We start from the raw sequence: 23061 nt of genomic DNA on the forward strand, positions 1-23061 counted from the left end.
TTCTGGTGCTTCACAGGGCCATGTTCCTCCCAGCTATACTACTGCAATGGAACTAAAAACTTAAGCAAATTACTTTTTTGAAGGTGTACTCCAAGCTGACAGTAGCAGGGACTTTACTTTGCCATTAACATCAGAAAGCATAGCATGGAATATATAGGAGGACAAAAACTGTTTAAGGAAAACGGTACCATTTTTACCACTTTCCATTGGGAAGGCCATTTTGGAAAGACACTATTGCACAAAAATAATTCTGAAATTTGAAAATACGTGGATCGATAGAACTACTTCAAAGTAGACTTTTTACAACGAAAATAAAAAAACAGTGACGATTCCTAGTTCTGTTCCATCTGCCAGTTTCCCTTCTGCAGGAAGAGATCTTTTTTATCTGGGCAGTAGGCCAGTTCGGAGTCTGATAGGTTACTCCAGTTAGGAATAAAGCATCTTTGATGCAGTTTAGTTTAATCATAAAAATATAGAGCCCTGCTCCTTATATAAATCAAAACATATAAGGTATAAATCAAACAGCTGGAGACAGTTTCTTTAAACACAGCTCTTTCAGCCAGCACCTGACCCGAGCCCTCCTGCAAGGCTTCTCCCACCCATTCTCCATAGAGAAATACATCTCATGCTCCTTACTGCCATCAAATACATCTCAAAAATTTGATCTAATTGGCACACCAAAGTTACCAATGAGTGGTTAGGCAGCTATTGCCTGCCCCAGCGAGGGACAGACTGCTTAGACTCCCACAGCTCATCAGTGAAGTTTTGGTGATAGCCACACAAAGATTGCTGACTTATAAATGGAATACATACCTTCACAGCATGCCCAAGGAGACAATCAGGAGACCTGGAAAATATGAACCAGTGGGTGATTTTAACTGAGCAAGATCTTCCTGCAAGTGTAGCTGTCTGGGTGGTATCTACTGGCAAACCAATAGTTAAACAAATTGAACAAAAGCTAATATAGATGCATGAAATACATTTTCTACACCTTTAAAACTCAGCCATACCTAAAGGGACTGAAACCACCTCAAAAAAGCTTTCCAAAAACTCACACAGCTAAACAGATGCTGCTAAATGGTGCAACTATTTAAGTGTTTGTGGTGGGTTGACCTTGGCTGGCTGCCAGGTGGCCATCAACGCTGCTCTGTCACTCCCCTCCTCAACAGGGCAGGAGGATAAAATATGATCAAAGGCCTGTTAGTTGAGATAAAAACAAGGACATTACTCACCAGTTACCAGCATAGGCAAACGGACTCAACTTAGGAAAATTAATTTAATTTATTGCCAGTTAACGTCAGAGTAAGTTAACGAGAAATAAGAACAAATTTTAAAACACCTTCCCCCCCAGCTCTCCCTTCTTCCTGGGCTCAACTTTACTCCTGATTTTCTCTACCTTTTCACCACCAGTGGGGACAGGGGGCAGGGAATGGGGGTTGTGGTCAGTTCATCATCTGTTGTCTCTGCTGCTCCCTCCTCCTCAGGGGCAGGACTCCTCACACTCCTCCCCTGCTCCAGCTTGGGTCCCTTCCACGGGAGATGGTTCTTCATGAAGTTCTCCAATGTGTGTCCTTCCCACAGGCTGAAGTTCTTCATGAATTGCTCTAGCGTGGGTCCCCCGTGGGGTCGCAAGTCCTGCCAGGAGCCTGCTCTAGCGTGGGCTTCTCACGGGGTCACACCCTCCTTTGGGCACATCCCCCTGCTCTGGTGTGGGGTCCTCCCCGGGCTGCAGGTGGAGATCTGCTCCACAGTGGACATCCACTGGCTGCAGGGGGACAACCTGCTGGACCCAATACAGTGTATCTTTTCCCCTACATGTCGGTGGAAATAAGAGCTAATCCTCATTTCCTCACTTAAAAGAGTTCAGGTGTATTAAAGAAATCCTTTTCAGTCCTGTGATTAAATTCACCCTTTCAATTCCAGTTTGGTATATGCAGGTATTATTTAACTAACTAAATATAACTTTTCCAAATAAATTTCTTGGCTTTGGAACATACAATGCTTCTCTGACAAGTGCAAAGTCAACTTTTCCCTCTGTGTGTGCATTGCCACTGTGGGAGACATTTGCCTTGTGAGGGTGGAGCTGGCTGGCAGCAGACTGTATGTTAATAACTGAGAGGTAAAATGTTCAAGAAGGGGAAGGGTCTACCAGTCTAGACAGAATATTAATGTCAGCAGCCAGCACCACTAGGGCTATTATTACTTTAATAAGATACAAAGATTGTGAAGAAATGTTTATGTTCAGTAATTTCCTGCTGCCTAAGTGAGTCTGGGACCTTGGTATTTGTATTTCCAGCATCCATTATTACCTGCAAAACTCCAGAGGCTTTGCATATTCATGCAGCCTCTACTTAATACCAAGACATTAAGTAATGGTCTTACTATTACTGTATTTCATTTCAGTAACTAGCCCTTTTTATCATAATCTCTGCCAGATAGCTATTCAGCTGCAATCTGAGTCATAAAAAGGGCCGCTGCCTTAGAAATGGCACTAGGTGGGTAAATTTCCTTGGATAATTAGGAGGTTTCAATCAGAATAGAGAGAGCTCCATCCTACACCTGAGACAACCCTCTTAATGGGCTGTTTATGGACAAAGCACATAACCTGCATTAAATCTAAATAAAAATGAGAAGTAAATAAGTAAAATATGCTAAAAGGGGGGTGGAGTGGGGGTTGTATAGCCAATCAGCTTAACTATGCATGGCTGAAGCTCAGAGGAGAAAAGCAGAAATGCATCAGGAATCCAAAATCTCTTCCCAAACAATTGTTATTTCCAGATTACAAGTCAGAACATGATTTTTGCTTTTCAACAGCCGCACTCAATCACTGCTTAATCACAGCCCAGGCACATAATGGTATTTAAAAACTGCCAGTCCAAAACAAAGCACAGCTTAAGGAACTACAGGCCTAAAGAGCATCAAAATGTGTTTGAAGGCCACAGAGTTGTCTGGTTTTGTTTACCTTACCTTCTTACTGCAGCAAACAGGTCAGATCCAATGAAACTATACTTTAAATCACACTGTAAGGCTTCTACAGGCAACATCAAACCAAAGCAGGTTTGGGTTTTTCTTTTTTTTTTTTTTTTCCCTCAGAAGTGTTAAATAGCTGGAGTCAGCTGTGCGCGTTATTTACAACGTTTCAGCTAGCCACACATTAGATGTGAGTCCCAGGATTTCACTCTTTCAACAACATGGCAGCTCAAGAGTTAATTTCATTGCACTTGTGGTTCTATCCTCATCTTGTCTGGTCTAACTGGGGATTGCCCATTGAAAAGGGCATCCTCAAACAACTTGCTGCTGTTATTTCCACTTGCGCCCCCATGGGGTGATTTGGATCAACAAGCTGAATTGATAGAAAATTGATCCACAAAAGCAAACCACGTATTTTCAAAAAATCAGCTGGCATCTACATGAGACTATCAGCAAAGGTGGTGGGAGCGCACCACTGGGCAATGCGCAGCAGGACCCCCTTTGGCAGCCATCTGTGGTTGCCCCACATCGGGTGTAACCCAAACCCATACCCTGCTGGGAGAAATCGCTCTTAGGTCACTCATGACTCTCCACTGCAGGCATCAATACAGCAAAGTACTGAAAGCTACAGGAGATAGACTGCAATTAGAAAACAGTTTGGGATTATCACCCTGCTTTTTCCTCGGTGCAGTTTTTGTGAAAAATGCTGTGCAGGAGGATTTTACTTATTCTAAAAAATTATTTTTATTAATATTATGATGATTACAGGACAAATTCCAGAGCTGCCATGCTCCATACTGGCAGCTAAGAGAGTGACCTTGTACTTTGAAAAGACTGGTTAAGTCATCTGTAGTACTTGTCTGGCTTTCAGACATTCCCACCACCTCAGGAAAATGCATCAGGAAAAAAGAAGTATAGATGGCAGGTATAAACCCATTTTTTTTCAAACTTAAACAAAAAGACATGTTAAGAAATAATTTTTTTTTTTTTTTTTTAAGCGTAAACCCACAGTGGAAAGTCAGGGATGGGAAACTGGAAAATGCAGGAAGGTATTTGTTTCCTACAAACTGGGTTCATCTATGTAGGGAATGCAAGGACCTTGGTAAGGAGCATCCTGTTTTGATTTCTGAATTGGGGTCACAGTGAAAGTTGAAATATCTTCTTGAATCATCACCAAAACATGAAGCAATGAGCACTTCACTACTTGCATAAAATTTGCTTTTGTCATCACATTCATGCATAAACATATTTTAAATCAATGCCTGTAGAAACCCAAAAGGAAGTGAAACACACCATCTGCAAACTCAGCTAGCTAGTGAGCCCATGAAGCTCTGGCATATAGAAGGTTACTAGTATTTATAAAATACTTGAAGATTTACACCATTAATTACCAAAACTGTTCATTAAGTCTAGCTGTGTTAGTTGTTCTTCATTGGAAATTTTCTTCAGATGGGAATAAAAATAAGTGACCTTTCATAAGTCATACCAAATGTCAGTTGATTTCCAGGAAACTCAATGGTTCCCTAGCCTGAATTTTGGCTCCTACAGTATAACAAAAGCTTATTTCAGAACACAAAACCAAACATTGCCCAAAATAAAGAAAAAAAAATTGTTGCATGAAGATGAAACTGGGATACATGATCTGACTGTAAATGAGCAGATTTTCATATTTGGGAGTAGCATTGCTTGAAAACTGCAGTTTTGAATCATGCCTCAGCTACAGGTATGGGGGTTTTGGTTTAATTCTCCCACCCTGACTTTCTCAGAAACCACACAAGGCAGATCATCAGTTCCCTCCCCACCCACACCAAAGCTCTGGAAACCCCTAGATAATTTTGATCATATTCAACAGAGAGATTTCAGAAGTTACTAGATTCCAACAGGCAGTCTGGAGACTATATGGCCTGGCCACCTCAAGTCATGCCCATTTACTTGGTTCCCCAGGAACTGAGATACTGAATCCAGCAAGTTAGTAGCAATGACAAACATAGCTGCTAACACAGTACGTGACTTCAGAACAGAGAGGAGATGGATGGAGAGAAGATGCTGTGGTATGAGCAAGGGTAGGACATACCAGAAGGACAAAGTTGAGGAAACTGTGATATGGCCAGACAAGACAATGCCATGGGAAATCAGTCTTCATAGTTCTGCTGTTCACAAAATAAATTAACAAACACACTTCCTAGGTAGATGGTATCTGCCTGCTTTAAGCATCCAGGCATAACATTAAGGGAAGTACCTATTTCACCTTACTGGATTGCTGAAATAAAAAAACCTGAGAAACCAAATGCTCACTGGAAGTGGAATAATACACTGCTGCAATCAGGCAAGTGTTAACTGTTCCATATGGTTTCCACATAAGGAGAAGGCTTCACAGTAGTCCAAAGTGTGGCAGCATCAAGAATCCCCTGCCCATACAAATGCTTGCAAAAATGTTAGCAGTCCTCTATTAAACTTCTTCTCAGCCTTCATAACTCGTTTAAAGCTAATACTCTTTAAAGTCAAACATATCCCAAGCAAGCATCTCCAGGAATCAGAACTGTTTGCAGTCTCTGCTGTGTTCTTCTAACACAGCTCAAAACAACCTTATTTCTACTCCCTTTGTATTCAACATGGAGGTGCTCTCCTCAAAAAATTTTCTCCTGCTCAGATGTCAGCTAGCCTCACCTTCTGTGTCCACTTCTGTCCAAGATAATTCTATCCCACCAGGAAAGAGTTCTGACCTCCTGCAAATGCTGGCAAAAAGCATTTCATTTATAAAAAAGTTGAGTTATGACAAGATAAAGGACCTGAGACCATGAGAAGGGGTGTGCCCCTCCCACCTCCCAAGCACTAAATTCACCCTGAAAGAACATATATAGTTCTGTTTATAGAATGCTTTTTTCTAGACTCAGGTTCACTAACCTATCTCCTCCCTGTCCCAGAAAATTAAGTCCATCCAATATAGTTTCTAAATAGTGTTTTATGCAAAACCTAGCTCTTTTCAAGAGAGTACCAGGCAGTAAATACTGCACATGATGTTTCCAGCTAAAGATCAGGATGAAGGTAACCTCTGGTGTGACTAAACTAATCCATTGTAAGACATCCTCAGCAGAAAAAATTCTACTACCTCCTGAAGAAGTTAACCTTCCATGCTTTGAGCATTAATGGAAGAAGCTCTAAGTGGAGGCCAAGTTGGCTATACATACCTTTATAAAGTATGTTTGCATTCCAATATGGTATAGACCAATAGCGGAACTTTTTCACTAGTGAACACAGTCTTAAATCAACGTCAAGCGGTCAAAGTACACTCACTGATCTTTAGAAGATGGGGGTGAGGCAGAGGCACACCTTCTATTACAACATGACCCGGCACTTCACAGCCACTGCATACACTATTGCTCTATGAGACTTCAAGAACAAATCTGTCAGTCTTGGAAACCGAAGATGGCATGATTTTTGAACGTGTGATTTGTGCTAGTGCTGTTTTTGTACAGAAGCTAGTGATTCGTAGTATTTGGAAAAAAGAGAAGTTTAACATTTGTACTCTATGGCTTACTGTGACCATCTCCCAATCCATGCTCAACACACATTTGGTTTGAGAATTACTCCGCTGTAGCAATTTCAAGAAATTGCTTAGTTCAACTTTGTAAGAACAATGTTCCTGCTTGAAATGAGGGAAGACAAGTACATTGCTAAGACTAAAATAAACTTTAATAAAGCTACACTGCCATTCAGCAGACAGTTTCTAGACCACCTTATTAGCTTTCCATAGTCATCCTACTACTGCACTGAACTCTCCTGTTTCCTGAGCTGACAGCATCTCTCCAAGAAGTACAAACAGGTCAAAACTGCACAGATTCCTCCCTGCAACAGTCTGTACAAACCCAGCATATAGCTAGAAAAGTCTTGTCACTGCAGATTGTGAAGTGTGATTTAAAGCATCATTTGCAAAATATGACATTAACATACATTCTCATTTCAGGACAAATATGTCAAAGTATATTTTATTGACACTCTCCAAACAGCCTAGTAGAGAGAAAAGACAGTCTTAAAAAAACATCAAACTATAAAGCTTCTAGCTTGCATTCAGTGTAAAAACTTGGAGGTATAAACAGAAGCCTGGAATAAAAATATTAAGTACATTTCCAATCCCACAGATCAGAAAACCAGTAACAATGGTATTTATTCTACATTAGAAGTATCCCCATGTTCAATTCCACATACATGTTTCTCTTCTATATAAACTTCTGATAACTTATGTACACATAAGACATCCAACATCTGTTCTTTAACATAAATATGTAATCTTCATGACTGAAACATTACAACAGTTTGATCAAAAGTATAGAAAAATCCATTAAAATTTTTCTCTAATGGCAGTGTTTAAAAAAAACCCCTTGAACACAAGTGACCTTAGAACGACAGGTATTTCTTCACCATAAAAATGCATTTGTCATTCAACATGCCAAGTATTATTGCATACATGAGTCACTAGAACTACAATAATAAAGTCTGAAGGACACGTGCTGGACAGCCCATTCTAGCAAGGGCTAACTGTAAGATTATATGTGTCACAGAAGAAAGCATAAGTACTAGTGTGTTTTTAAAGAAAATGCTACAAACTCAAGTATTGTCCTTGCACTACTAAGACTTAAGGCAATCAAGAGTTGGGAAGCTTCATTTTGGCATAGTTGCATTAAGTTCTCCCCCTTCCCTGTTAATACGCTTATTTTAACATATTTATTTTTAGAGTGCTGCTGATAAATTTTTGCTATACATATTAATACAACTCAGTGTGATTAATCAGTAATGCTGTTTATATCCCCGATTACACTGAGGGGATCAATTTAAGCAACAGTTTCTCCACCAGCTAAGTTGACCAGCATGGATTTCTAAATTGGTAGTACAACAGAGAAAACAGTCACTGTCTACCCTCAGTGTAACTGATCTTATGACCTGCATCCATTATAGTATTCTAGAATTTAAGGGTTCAAAATAGATTTGACAGTCAAATAATACTCAGCTTTACAAAGGACGATTATTTGCAGTAAAAATACTTTATATATAAACATACACACAGTAGATCAAAGTCAACAGGCATTTCTTTATGGCTTTTTTCACTGAGGTACTGTTCTAACATCCAGCAACAGGATGCAAGTGTTCATATGGTATGAACGCCACATTCATAAGCTGTACCACCAACTCATGACAAGTGGCAACAGACTGCAAATCCAGCTTCACTGCAGGATTACAGAGAGTCTTCCCTTCTGTGTGGAGGGTCTCAGTGCAAAGCTACAGAAAGCCTCAAAGGCAACTGGCATAAATGGGGAAATTAAAAATTAAAGTCTCACTATTAAAATGAGAAAAAATACTCATGGCAAATTAGAATCTCATCAGGCCATTTCTCACAATTAACAGCAAACATTTGGGACTTAATACTCCAAGGCAGCAAGAGCATACAGCACAGCAGCCACACAGCAAGACTTGAAATGTGTACTTAAGCTCTTGCATCTGATCCTTAAGCTAAGTGCATGCACAGGCTTACAGCAGTCAAGCTGCTATTATAATACCACACAAGGTGAAGTGCTGCAAGCCAAAGATGAACACTGTCAGAAAAGATGAAGCTGACAAGCACAATGACTTTGGCTGATGCCACAGTAGACAGAAAACCCCTGGTGACAAGTTTATTCCTCAGATGTAAAAAGCTTATTTGTAAATGCACACTTAGTTGCACCTTTCCCTATTTATTTCACATGAGGAAGAAATACTACATTCTTAGTCACAGTACTTCCAATCTTAGTGCTCTTAGCAGAGGGGGAAGAGGTTTTACGTTAAAATAGTGGCTGTGGCTGTACATATTTGTATTCCACCTTTACATCAGAAAATAGGTTTTTAGTTGTTTCTTTTTTAAACAAAGTGGCCATGTAGCTATGCCAGCCTAGACTTCTGTTTTTATTACCCCTATGCTAAAAAATGTGTTTCTGCAATAAATATTGTTAGAGTGAAATGGAGGTTCAAAATATGCTCAGTTAATCATGACAACTAGTTCTTTCCAACCAAGGTGTTTTTTTTAACCCAACAAACCCATTAAACAGGCTGCAGATGCTTGAGTTCCTTATATGATAATACAGTACAACATTTTAAACTCAGAGCTTAGCCACATACAATTCATACTTTCATTTATATACACTTCATGACATACCACCACTTAGATCAACAAATTCGTCATCCCTTTTGACCAAGTCATCTTCATCTTCCAAGTCTTTCCAGGTGCTAGTAGGTAAAGCTGGTTTGATAGACTGTCTCTGAAGTAATGCAAATGGAAACAAGGATGACAAACGGGCAGAATTTCTCAACAGAGGAACAGAACGTACATCTCCAGAAACAGCTTGACTATGTTCTTCATCCATTTTCACCTGCAAGCTTTGCACTTCCTCCATCAGGTCCAAAATCTTGGCAGCTGTAGCTATTGTACCACCACCATGAAGCTGAGCTTCAGGAATCCATCGCAAATACCGTTGTGCCCAGACTTTGATTTCAGGGCCATCGATGCGAGGTAACAGAAGACCGTGATAGTCAACAGGTTTACTATGCCAACTATCATAAAATTCCCTGAAACTATTAGAAGGTTCATCTGAAGAGTTTATGAACTTGCCAATTCTTTTACCCAGAATGTTTTTAATTAAATGATCTGTTTCCTCCCTGAAAAATCCTCTCTTAGTGGAAGATTTTGTTGGTGTCAATGGCAAAGATAGTTGCCGTTGATGCTTTAGGAGAAAAAAAACCCAAGATAAATATTGATGGGACTTTAGAAGACATCTTAAAAGGAATAAAAACAGAACTTGTATTCAGAAAATATTTACAAGCAAACACAGCCACTGCTTTGCTGTATAGTCCAAAACTGTTACTGCTCAAAGGCTAACACACCAAATACTTCACACAGCATGCTTAGTATTCCCAGATACTCTCCCTGCACTGTAGCTATAGCAATGAAGTAACACTGAATTTTTCTTTGAAAAAGGAGAGTTCTGTAATACTTGAATGTATGGGAAGACTTCCACGTTTAGTTTAAGCTAGCCAACCAAATAAAAAAAGCACTTGATTTAGAAGTTTTTATCCAGTGGTTCCACTGCATCCCACTGCATAAGAGTTCTCTAATTAATGCTGTAGATTATACTGACAGCATCTCACTTGAATGCTTTTACAGAACAGTATTTAACCAACGGGGATATTACAATCAAAAGAGGCTACTCCAAACAAACTTTTCTTACTGAATTTGTGTTAATTTCCAGTAAGAAGGTGGTCGGTCCACCCATAATTTTCCCTACCCTAGACATTTTCTGTTGTTTTCAGTTCCCCTTCCCCTTCAAGGGCATCCACACACTCCAATTAGTTAGGGAGGCAATTTTAAACCTGCTATCTGTTTCAGTTAGGTACTCCATAGAACAACAAAATAAACTCACTTCAAACGTGTCAGTGCAACTCACCTGGATGAGTCCCATGAGTTATCACTACACTTGCACAAAAATATGAAGAAAAGCCCCCTAAGTTCACAGCTATGCACAGTAACTGTTTTACAGTGATTTATAACTGAGGTTGGTGCAAATCACATTCTTAAGATCCAGTGATTATGAGGCATAGATGTATTTTGTCAATTAAAAAAACCTTTGCACCAATATTTCCACTGTAACTATATTTAAAGTATGAGTTGTGAAAAATATTTTTATAAGTTAAACAGCACATATCTTACTTTGAATCGTGCAGTTTTCCGTTGACTTTTATCTGGTTTTGGCTTCTCTGCATAAAGAGGGTTGTTCAGGAAAGCCTGGGCCTTGGGGTCAAACTGCACAGACCAGTCCCACACAGTGAGAAATCTGAAAGGACCACTTTGTGTATTGAGGGTTTCACCACTCTGCCAAAACAAACAGGTCACAATCAATACTGCTAGAAAGGAATTCTACCAAGTCAAGGTGAAATTAAGAAACTGGCTTTTCACAGAAGACACCACAGAGTTGCACCAACACACATAACTTCTATGTATTCAATAGCTGAACAACATTATTAGATGTAAGTACAGACACAAAGGCTATTGTGCATTAATCTCCACCTTCAGACAGTATTCCATTTCAACAGCAGAATTAGACACTACCAAGAATGCCTTTCACTGTTGAAAATCAGATTAAATAATCTAAGGAAAAATAAAAAGTTTTGAAAATTGTGCAGGAGGCAGGCACTTGAACTCTTCAAACACATGGGGCATGTTGCAACTGTGGATTAAACCTCTCCAAACTTCAAAAGTTAACTGCAGTTATGCAGTGCTACTACCTGAAATTTTATCATCAATGTTTTGTTTATATGCAAGACTCTGATCTTCACTTTTTTTCAGTCTCTGTGCAGCCTTGCAGAGGATATTCCCATTGCTTCCAGCTTCTTAGACTGGAGAAAAGCATGATGTAAATCAACATTCAGAAAATGTTGATTTTGGGATACAGAGAAAATGCTATAAAAGACTTTTGTAGACAACTTATTCTGCAGGACAGCAAGATACTCCTCTTAGATTAAGGAGCTCCATTTTCACTGAAGAGCAATAAACATGGATCTGTAGCCACACATTAGAAATAAAACATATTCCTAAGTGATCTTCCTTTCATCATCATAAACTCCTGAGTTTTGAACTTGACTCCTTATACCCAGAAGTTGCACTCATTCACCCTTCAAGGCATCACCCTTCAAATAAGTATGGACAAACATGCTGCTGGGGAATTTTTGAGTGCTCCTTGTTTGTTGGTCAAACCTGTTCTCCAACACACTGCATCCACAAAACAACAAACCCTTACCGTATTAGTGTCTTTTTGATGTTGCGAATTGAAGAAGAAAGTACTAAAAATAGGCACATAGAGGCTGTCTGACAAGACAGTTAAGTAAGTTTCTGTGAACTCAAATGCTGGAGGATACTGTTGTACCAACTGCCAAACACAATTTAGCAGGAGCAGAAAAACAGGAGCCTAAGTAAAGAAAATACTGCATCAGTTTTAGAAAAAAAAAAAGTTCCACCATGCAGACTGTTTATTTTATAGTATTTAGTGTCTCCAAATATAAGTCTTAAGGAAATCTGTCTGGTTAACTACAGAACTGCTGCATATAACTTTGGCTGAACTCTGAAGAAGAATCATCTCAGCTACCCCTGGCCAATTGTTGACAGAAGAGATAAATACTTTCTGAATTTGAGAGGAAAGTTGCTCCTATGCTGCTTTTTAAAGCTGGCAAAATGAGTTTATAGAAATTCCTGTCAGAACTAGTCAGTTTACACTTACTATTTCCATTCTATATTGCAATTTGATCTATTCCTAAAATATAAACAAAAATGGAGAGGTGAGACTGCAACATCTAGCAAGACAGTATAAAATTAAACTCTAGATGTGACAGAAATAGGCAATTCACTTGAGTTATTTCTATGGACACTACTACCATTTAACACAGTTTAAAAGGACAGCAGATAATGTCTTCAAAAGACTCCAAGATTGAACAGGAAGTTTTACATTTGTTCTCTTTAGTTATAATGACTTTGCTGAACTCTAAACAACAAAAATAGTGACACTGTACAAAGCCAAATCATAAAACAAAACATAAAATTAAAGATCAAAGTAAATGGAACTTCTGACCAACATGTAAATCCTTATGCCAAGTAAACTTTTAAATAGTAAGAACAGTAATTAAAAAAATCATACCTCCTCTTTGTCACTTTTATGTAAGTGGTTACAACGATCCAAAAAGCCATGTCCTCCAATTACCCACTCCTTCTGAATAAGGCTCTGAAATCCTGACTTTGTTCTGCTGTATGAATCCATCATCACTTGGACCAGACTAGAGATTACACAGCACAGATCAGTAGCACTCTCTTCTACAGAAAAGAACAGAAACCACATTGTCTACTAAGCCATTCCTAAAATTTTGAGAAAGAAAGCAAAGTACAGCTAGCTTCACATAAACAAAATTGTATTTCAAGATCAGGGAAGCAAGTGTCACACCATCAGAGGGAAGTTAATCCATGTTTCTAATACCTCCCTTTGTAAAAATGTAATGTTTCTTGTACACTTATACGAGAATAATACTTTGACAATAAAACCTGCAAAACCCAAGCTTTTACTACTGTAACTCTGATGGCTACACCCTTCAGTCTCCACAATGCATATACTGCCCCTCCTGCCCTATGCTACCGGGCCAGCTATTCGTCCTTGCCCTCTCCTATCCTGCATCCATCTTTTCACAAGGTGTGGAATTGCCTCCTCATGCAACATGCATTCTTCACCTTTCAGGTGCCTTCTAGAAATATCTCTTTCCTGTGACAGGTTCCTCAAATGGCAGTGTGTGGAAAAAACCCAACTGAATTACTATTCCTAAATAGCTTAATGGTTAACATTGAGTTTGGTTTTCCATGTGATTACTTTACTCAATCTAGGAAAACACTGCTCAAGATGTGTACAATAAGCATATCCTTTCATGAATTTTTAATAAAGGGTCTACATAGTATTCAGCGTGTATCTAGAACACAGAAAACTTTCAGAAAATTTTCATGCTCCATGTTCTTTGTGTAGGTGTGCCCCCCACCCCCTTAAAGTACAGCAAATGGACTAGGAGACCTTTAATAAAGTAAGTTAGGAAACAGGAATGCATACGCAAGAGGTAGCATGACTCCCCTGCCAATTTATCAGCAGCTCTCTCATTCACAACATATTTTTCTTAGCCTGGAACTATGATTACCATGTTTTTTTAACTACAGGAAGAATTTCCAGGAGTGCAAAATATTCAGTTGTCTGGTATTTTGAGTACTCTCTGAATTTTACCAGCCTCTACCATAATTAAAAATGTACAGGATAATCTCATTTAATTCTTACCTATAAGGAGAACATTTGTATGCTGTCTTTCGAGACACTCAGCAACTTCTATTGCTTTCTTCAAGACTCGCCTGTTGTGGTACAGGAAAAGATAACTGAACATTTCCATAGCACTTTTACTCATATGTTTCTTACATTAGTTTCCCCTAGAAGGGGTCAGAATGCTATACTACCAAAACTTGACTAATCCTTTAAAACAATGAAGACTATGCTCAACTTGTGTAAATGAAAAACTGTTTAGCCTCAAGAACAAACTTTCAAGAGCTATCTTTATTTGGCCATTGGTCATGCATTTCCAGTTGTTATCTTCATATATTTGTAATACAGTACTTTATTCTGGATCAATAGTAGTCATCACACCCACATACTAAAGTATTACAACTGGTAAAAGCCAGATCTTTATCCTAGAAAGAGTTAACATCACTACACTTACGTTCTAATCTACTACATACTACATTTCTCACATTATCTGGTTTTAAGAGTTAGAGGGAAGGATCAGCAATCTGCTCCTGTAAACATGCAGACACAATTTATTCAGAGATTGTTATTGCACAGGGAGACTGAATGGAATTAAACATAAAACCAGATGTAACATCGTTGGTTTCTAGACGTAACTTTTCATAAAGTTGGTTATTTTCAGCAAAAGAGTACACACAAATTAGGATTCTTACAACTGCTTACGTCACTAATAGAAGCTGACAGTTTATTTTGTAAGTGTGGAGTTGTCAGATTCTTTGTTCTAGCATCTAGAATAGCTGAAAAAGACATTCCTACTAACTGCAAGAGCCAAGAACAGGCTGAACCAGGAAGCAACCAGATCCAAATATGGAAACGACCAGTCTCAAAACAACATAAGGATAGGAACTTGGACTGGTATTAACTTTCAACTACTTGTGATCTTGGTTATGTCAATGCATTCCTCAACATATGATCTTCAGTAGAATCTCTCATTCAACACATTTAAATTCTGGATGAAGAAATGAATAGCTATCAATATTTATTAACACTATAAAGAACAGAAGCTGAATGCAGAAGAACTTCATAGTAACACACTGATCACAGAATAAACTGGCAGACAGAGCTAGCACAAATTAACCCCAAAACCAAGCAAACCCCCTCAACATTCAACTGTAACAAGCCTTAAGTTAGCCAACACCATTCCAACACTTACTCACTGTGAGAGAAGAAAAAAGAACAATCAGGAGAGGAAGGGGACAAAACTGATAACAACTGTCATTTTATAAATCTTTGGTGGGCTAACATCTTGAGTACCGCAGTTCATTCTGTCCTAAAGGATATTACAGAAGTAGAGAGTAGAGAAGAACGGCAAGGCTAGTCAGAGACACAGAATGGGTTTCATGCAAGAAGCAAATAGGATTCTTCAGTTTGGAAAGAAGGCAACTAAATGCAGCAAAGACGTTACTGGATCTATAGTTTTAATAGATTTGCTGGAAGAGTTGTAATTAGAACTATCTGCTGCTTCTCACATCCTTTACTGTGGGAGGCTTAACACAAGCCTGCACTGTAAAAACACTGTCTCAAGTTGTAGAAATAAGACAGATAAATGGGACCATAAGTCTGTCTTAATTTTCTTTCCTACTGGAAGTGAAGAATGTCGTCATATTTCAAGAAACTAGCTAGAACACCCACTACAAAGGCATTGAACACAATTTGAATCCCAGAAAGTTACAGATATAGCAAACCTGATTATCTCTAGCCAGTTTGTGCTCTCCAGTAATGAAAACCATTTCACATCAGTTGCCCAGAAGTCTGTACTGTTATCTGCAGAAAAACAAAACCAAAAATTTATTTGTTCACATATATGTAGTGCTAATTAACAGCCATCCATTGTATTACTCTTCAGTTATGAACTGTTATAAAACAGCCAATACTAAGGAGTCAGTAAATCCTATTCACTGTTAAAGTCAACATCCTATAACTAAACAAGGAAGTGAAGTAGTCCTACAAACACGAGTAAAGTTTAACACCACAGGCTTTTAGAAGAAGTATTCTGTAGGTTCACAGCAACCAAACCAAGTAAATAAATCTGTTGACAAAATGGGAAAGGAAAAGAAGTTTAATCAGAGGCAATGGTTCTTCCAAATTTGTTACCTTGACTATGAAGTATGATCTACATAAAGCTTAATATAAGGAGGCTGGATTTTGAAAGTTATTACCATTAGAGCCAAACACAAACGCGTTTTAGGAGGTTAAACGAATCTATGGAATGTTAGACTACCTGAAAAGGTTTTAAAGTTTGAATGCCTCTTCAGTTGCAATGAAAACACAACAAAAAGGGAACAGCTAAGATAAACTGGGAAGCCAAGTACAATACCACAGAATCACTAAACTCTTATGAATTCCACTAGGATTTTTGTAGCTTTTAAAATGCAACCTAAATCTCTTGCTTTTATTTTTATCAAAGCCAACATTCAGAAACTGGAGAGCTCTCACCACCTGATACAGTCAATTAAGACCAGAATAGATTACCTTTCCTGCATAAGACACAAGCCTTGAAGTCCAAGGTCTACAACAGTTCTACTATTGAGAAACAACTGAGATACATCACACTTACCTCCTTCCCTACCCTCCACCTGAATAGCGTCAGTTCTGCATGTTTCTGTGTAAGTTAATTTCACCTCCCAAGGTCTCTCCATATGCTTCCAATGTTTAATCTGAACACATACTCACTTCTGTCTTGTCTTCTGCAGCTTGCATCTATGATCCTCCAGTGCACAGACATATCTATTTTGTTCCTGTAGCTGTTCTGTCTCCATGCCTGCTTATGCCCCTCATTCTGTTCATTAAGCATTTTAATAAAATATCTTTCTTTCCCTGATTTATTTCACCCTGGCCATACAAACTAGTTCTTCTCAAAAGCATTAGAAGACACCTTCAAAGCTCCCTAGTCAGTTCTATTCACACCAGATGTAGTGTTCTCCAATTTTCTGATTAATATCTTCAAATTCACTTCCAACCTTTAAATGATAACCTTTAAAGTACATACCTTACAGTACTTTAAGACACCCTTTACTTCTCTCCATTCAAGTTCTAGAATATTCCCTTACACTCAAATCTCATATTCCATTTAGTCTGCCAGTGCTGTTGGAAAAACCTCTGTCCATTCTGAATCAAGGCAACATTATAGTACCAATTTCTAGTCTTTCAAACCCACCCAAAACCCATGACAGCAAGGAAAAGAGATTTTTGTCTTTTTTCCTGTAGAAATAACAGGCTTTCATCTACAGCAGTAACATTTACATTCTGTACTGAAGTTTTCTTTAGTTCTCTTATATTATGGACAGTATAGAAGAGTTTTACTCCAGGAAGCTGAGTAGCTAAAGTGTGGCTGGCTGGCTGTTTTGTTCAATCGTTCTCAACCCAAATTAGACTCAACCACTTGTATGCAGGCTTCTACAAACAGTTACTTGCTATGGCAGTTCTCCACCAGCCAAAGTCATCTCTAAGACAAAACAGGAACTTCTTTTTAAAGACTGAACAAAACACTTGCAGCTTGTTTTACTCCTTTTACTCCTGAAGCTATTTTGCTTAATAACAGCACAAGAGAGAGCAAGCTTTCCCTTCCTCCCTGTCTTCTTGCCCTTGTCTTAGGGCAATGAAGAAATACTCCACTAGCATTTTAAAACCAAAAAGTTAGAAATCTTATGTGGGCAAGTGTGTACAAATGTGTATGTGGGCGAATGGCATATAATGAGGCTTGTGAGCAGTGTAGCAAAACCAGCATGTTTCTGCAACACTTCAAATAAGACAAACAATTTCAAAGGACCTAAGCTGTTCCCATCACAATCCTCTTTCAAGCAGCTACCTACTACTATGGTTTCTGTTTTGCTTAATAGGGCTTTTTTAAAAAAAAACCCTGAAACTTAAGTTTGGGCATGTGTTCAGCAAATTTAAGTTACACTGGAAGTTCATAAAAATTACAGAACGGTTTGGGTTGGAAGGGACCTTAAAGATCATCCAGTTCCACCCCCCCTGCCATGGGCAGGGACACCTTCCACTAGCCCAGGTTGCTCCAAGCCCCGTCCAGCCTGGCCTTGAACACTGCCAGGGAGGGGGCAGCCACAGCTTCTCTAGGTAACCTGTGCCAGTGTCTCACCACCCTCACAGTAAAGGATTTCCTCCTAATATCTAATTTAAATCTCTTTCAGTTTAAAACCATTGTCCCTTATCCTATCACTATGCTCCTGATAAAAAGTTCCTCCCCATCTTTCCTGTAGCCCCTGTAAGTACTGGAAGGCCACTATAAGGTCTCCCCAGAGCCTTCTCTTCTCCAGGCTGAACCACCCCAACTCTCTCAGACTGTCCTCACAGGGGAGGTGCTCCAGCCCCCTGATCATCTTTGTGGCCTCTTCTGGATCCACTGGAGCAGGTCCGTCTTCTTCTTACACTGGAGGCCCCAGCACTGAACACAGAACTCCAGGTGGGGTCCCACAAAAGTGGAGCAGAAGGGGAGAATCCCCTCCCTTGACCTACTGGTCATGCTTCTCTTGATGCAGCCCACAATATGGTTGGCTTTCTGGGCTGCAAACGCACACTGACAGTTCATGTCGAGCTTCTCGTCAACCAACATCCCAAGTTACCTAAATTGAATTAACTAGCACATATAGATCAAAAATAATGGCTAATGTGTTCAGATTTTGAAAAATACTAGTAAGGTAGTCAATTTCTGTAAAATTTGTACTTCTGCAAAAAGTTAACTGAATGATTTTCTCACTGCTAATGCACAATGCTATATTCAGTGAGCTATAGTCTACTAACAAAGCTTCTTTAAAAAGCTGCAAGACAAAAACACTTACTGGAATGCTGTTTTAACCTATTCCCTTTTGTTTCATCTGATATAAGAGGATACAATTACATCACTGAAATATGCAGTATATTCCAAGAGGTGTTAAATGACTTAAATTGAAGCTTTAGCCTTTTCCCTATAAGAGTTACCAGAAACTATATTAAAATATAATAAATAATATATAAAAAGCTATACTAAAATATATAAAATATAATATACTAAAAGCTATAAAAAGCTATACTAAAATATAGGTAGGTTTTTTTAGCTCTGAAGATTCACTGTGGGTTTAATAGTGTATTCAGGACAAAATCCTCAGCGTGAAACTCTGGCAAATACCTCATGTATCTTCGGCTTCTCTTCAGAATGTCACTGAGATCTTTACTACATATTTGCCAGAAACCCTTCATACTAATTTGCAATCAATACCACCTTACCAGCTAAATACCACATATAAACCCAATAGAGGATGTGGTTACTGTCTGTAGGCTACACTGCAAATATACAGTTTCTCAGTGATGTCAGTTATGTCCAACATCAATAGCCACAGGTGAACTGCCCCAGCATTCAGCACACCACCAGACAGAGGTATTGTAACATTTACCCTCATTATCTTGTAGAAGACCCACTGGCACACTGCACAGATGCAAAGTGGTGTGACGCTTTTTTCATGTCAAGAGGTGAGGCCACAGTACTGGCCTCATGACAGTTTCATGACAGCAAAATAGTTAGTCCTAAAAAGTCTGAAAGCCTAGCTTATACTTTCACACGACTCCCATTTTTACTCCGTCAAAGTGGATTTACTATTTATGGTAGTCATTAGGTAGTTTATCCCTATAGCCAGAGTGGCAGTATTTTAAGCAAGCCCACACTTCATATATTTTGAAATGTGACTAGTTTGTAACAAAAGCTTGGGCAAAAAAAAATAACCAGTATTTAGACTCAATTCTTGACATAGCACAAAGGTTTAAAAGGTTAACACTTAATATTCAATTTCAGACTACAGAAGATTGAAAAATTTCTCCCATAAATTCTAATCCAGCTAGTGTATTCCAACTAACATATAAACTCCATAGTTGCTATTTTTAAAAGTAATTTTCAGGTACTGTGACTGCTTAGCAAGAGGTAGTAAGTCTAAGAACTACAAACCTCCATGAACATGCCACTCATAAGCACAGGCTTCAGTTATGTATTTAAAAGTCTGCTTTTAACCACCATCAAAAGCAAGACACCAATCAAGACAAAGACTGTATTCATGAGACATAAATCAGCATTGTTATGCTTTGCATCTCAGTCACTTTAGAGACAAAAGACTACTTTAAAGTTTGACTTACCTATCAAAAACAGCTGTTTAAATCTTGTGTAGGCAGTCTGGATATCTTGCAAAGATGGAAGGCTGCTTGACAAGTCATCCATCTTCAGGAGTTCATAAGGAGGTTTGCTAATGGTCTTATAGATTCTAAATCAAATCATCAAGAGATTAAAGGATTCTGCTTCACTAGTCAAATAATGCACTAACTATTATCACTGCAGACAAAGTTAATAGGCATGGTTTGGACAACAGCTGTAATACCAAAAGATATACAACCTGGAAAGCTAATGGCCTCTATGCATTTTTAAGTACTGGCTGGAAGTTTGCCTACAAGCTTATGACACAAGTTTTGCTGGTCTTAATGATTACATCAATAAAATTGTATTTATGCATATTTGTGCATTTATGACTATTACAAGCACTACTTGGATTTTTACTACTGATTCTTTAGTATTGTCTTCACTAGACACACCAAAATTACTTTATTAGCAGGCTATTTAGAGGTGAATCCAGAAAGCAGAGATGATAGAAACACCAAACCTCCCAGCAGACACTTAAAATTTCTCTTGACTTTTACAAATCAAATTACATTCTGATATCTAGCCGCCGGTCAGCTAATGAAACACATGATTAACAAAGAAACAACAATTTGAAGTCAAACAAGACAAAATACCTGCCTTGTACTTCCCTGCATATCTGCTAAATTTTTCCCTAGGAGGAGAGGAAAAAATACTAGGCCAGAGAAAGCTTTGGTTTGAACACAGAACACCTCCTCTCATTCAGGCTCCAGAGCTCAGATGAACATCAGTTTAGTAAATACCTCTGTTGTCAGGCTGGCTTTTTATTGTCATGATATGATTTGGGAAAAGCTGCTCTAGCTCATACTTCAAGTGAAGCCTTGCAGGCACTTGCTCAGACAGGACAGAGTACTTTTGTTTCCTGTATGTTGTAGCAGAGAGGCCTGCTTTAGGTGAGAACTACAGGTGTCTGCATCAGAAATGCATGTTATTGGACCTACTGAAAGATGCATCAGATAAGGGAACTGAGGAAAAGCAATAATTTGTTAATTATGGTACTTCTTCCAAACTGAAGTAAACAATCTGTGCTAGAAGATCTGCCTCTGAACAGCTTTATCAATAAAAGAAGCTGTGAGTTACAAACATCTGCTGTGTGCTTGAGTTCAGACTACTATTACAATGGCATGTTAACAGAGCCTAATGGACAATTTGTAGGTATATTTTTGAATATTAGTGGTTAACCACAATTACTCCATAGCAAAGAAAACCACCAATACTGCCCCAAGTTCAGATGGCCCCAGACAAGGCATCAAAATACCAGTTGATACCTTGTTACAGCTTACTGCTACTTTTACTTACTTTCATGTTATGAAACAGTATTAAAAAGAGTTATAAGTCATGTAAACTTCCCCATTCCAGGCAAGAAACATTAGAGAATCTGTAGGAAGGCTCAAAAGCCTTTCCCATGCAAGTATAGTCTTATAAACAAAAGACGCTTTATGAGCCTAATCAAGCTATTTTCTGTTAGTTCTGTGTGATTAACTCGTTCTCCACCTATGAGGAGAAAGGAGCTAGCGGCAAAGCAGTACAAACTGTACATATTAGCCTGATCTAATAGCTTGCTGCTAAGAGAGAAATTCTCTCCTAGATAGGTTAAAAAAAGCCAGAAAAAGAGCAAAAAGTTCCTGCTGTAACTCTCAGTTAGGCAGCTGTGCTCTTCCCCTTACATTAACTTTGGCATTTTTCAGACTGCTGAGCTAAATCAGTTCAAACTGAAATACCTCAGCTGAAACAAAGTACTGTCAGCCATCACATCTGAAAGTAGTAGTGAACTGCTAGACTGCCTCAGTCGTTTTTAGGTCACTTTAGATAAAGTTATTTAAGAACATGAATGTAGTTCTCAGAAGACAGCAGAGTTTTAAAACTCAGCTTGCAAATCCACATGTGGAGATGGAGTCTAGATTTCTCTTACTTGCAAACACAATGGAGCCCATCAGCTAACAATACTTTAACTGTACTTAAGACCTACAGGCTTTGGTGCTGCTTTACCTAATAAAACACCACAGTTTGTACAGAGATTTGTCTGATATATATACACATGTATTTCCGCAAATAAGCCTTCAGTGATGTTACAGTCCTGCACAATTGACCAGTGCTGTTAGGCCAAGGGCTTAAACCCATTCCACTACAGAAAACTACTTTTAGATCTAGAACTTGTTTCCTGATGCGTGCAAGCTTAAAGATACAGCATATATGGAAAAGAGAAGCAAGGTTCATACCAAGCAAAGTGTTGTGGACAGAATAGCTATTACTGACCCATCCAAGAAGGCTTTTTGCGTTTGTGAAGTGCTGTCATCCTGTTCTTTGGGAAATGCAGACATTTTGAGAAGAGCAGCACCGTTATGGCAAGACCAACACCAAATCTGCAGAAAGACATTTACCAGGTGATAAAAATTGGTAAACTGTCCCACACAAAGTATTTGCTTAACTGACTAAGTGATTACAAGAAACTTCTCTATGCTGTGCTTCATTGAATTTTTGGTGCATTCAGCGTAGACATCAGCAGAAGCAAATTTCTATATCTGCACCAAAACTACATGCCTCAGTACACTGCTTTATCATTTGCAAGTTTTAAGCTTTATACAGGCACAGGAAAACATAAAATGTTCATACTGGATCAGAAGATTACCTTCTCAACTGCTCTCACGTGTAAAAAAAATTGATCAAAATGTCTATGGCCAAATTACATTGGAAGATGTGCCACAGCAGACAGCTCTTGTAACTAACTCATACATATGTTAGCCATCAGTTTCTCTGCACAGATACAGTAATGTTTTTCTTATAGTTCAGCCTTAAGATAACTCACAATAGATACACTGTCATGCCTTTCCACGTGAGCTATGCATAAAGGGTCACCTAGGCATATGATGTAAGATATTTAACAAACACTCCACAACTAAATTAGATTGCATAGTTACAGGTATTCCTTGTAGTAAATAATTTCTTAATGCTTCTTATTTCACTTTACATATAAATTCCTGACTCACACCTACTGCTTGAAGCTCTCAAGCTGATCTTTAA

At 38.6% G+C, this 23061-nt stretch overlaps 1 protein-coding gene across 3 annotated transcripts in view; it reads right to left on the reverse strand.

Annotated features, from left to right (window-relative positions):
- Nucleotides 1-6948: 6948 nt before the first annotated feature.
- Nucleotides 6949-23061, reverse strand: part of MTMR12 (myotubularin related protein 12) — a 36466-nt gene continuing 20353 nt past the window's right edge. Inside the window, exons 9-16 of one of the 3 annotated variants that reach the window (XM_074932572.1) lie at nt 22297-22403; nt 19986-20110; nt 15551-15629; nt 13848-13918; nt 12681-12853; nt 11790-11957; nt 10703-10864; nt 6949-9719 (exon numbers count right to left, since the gene is read on the reverse strand). In XM_074932572.1, the coding sequence (XP_074788673.1) occupies nt 9144-9719; nt 10703-10864; nt 11790-11957; nt 12681-12853; nt 13848-13918; nt 15551-15629; nt 19986-20110; nt 22297-22403 (1461 nt within the window). In that variant the 3' untranslated portion in view covers nt 6949-9143. The remainder of the gene's footprint in view (nt 9720-10702; nt 10865-11789; nt 11958-12680; nt 12854-13847; nt 13919-15550; nt 15630-19985; nt 20111-22296; nt 22404-23061) is intronic. The other 2 variants (XM_074932573.1, XM_074932575.1) reach the window with 2 other exon arrangements.

Source organism: Athene noctua, chromosome Z, assembly GCF_965140245.1.
Source record: "Athene noctua chromosome Z, bAthNoc1.hap1.1, whole genome shotgun sequence".
Taxonomy (NCBI): Eukaryota; Metazoa; Chordata; class Aves; order Strigiformes; family Strigidae; genus Athene; species Athene noctua.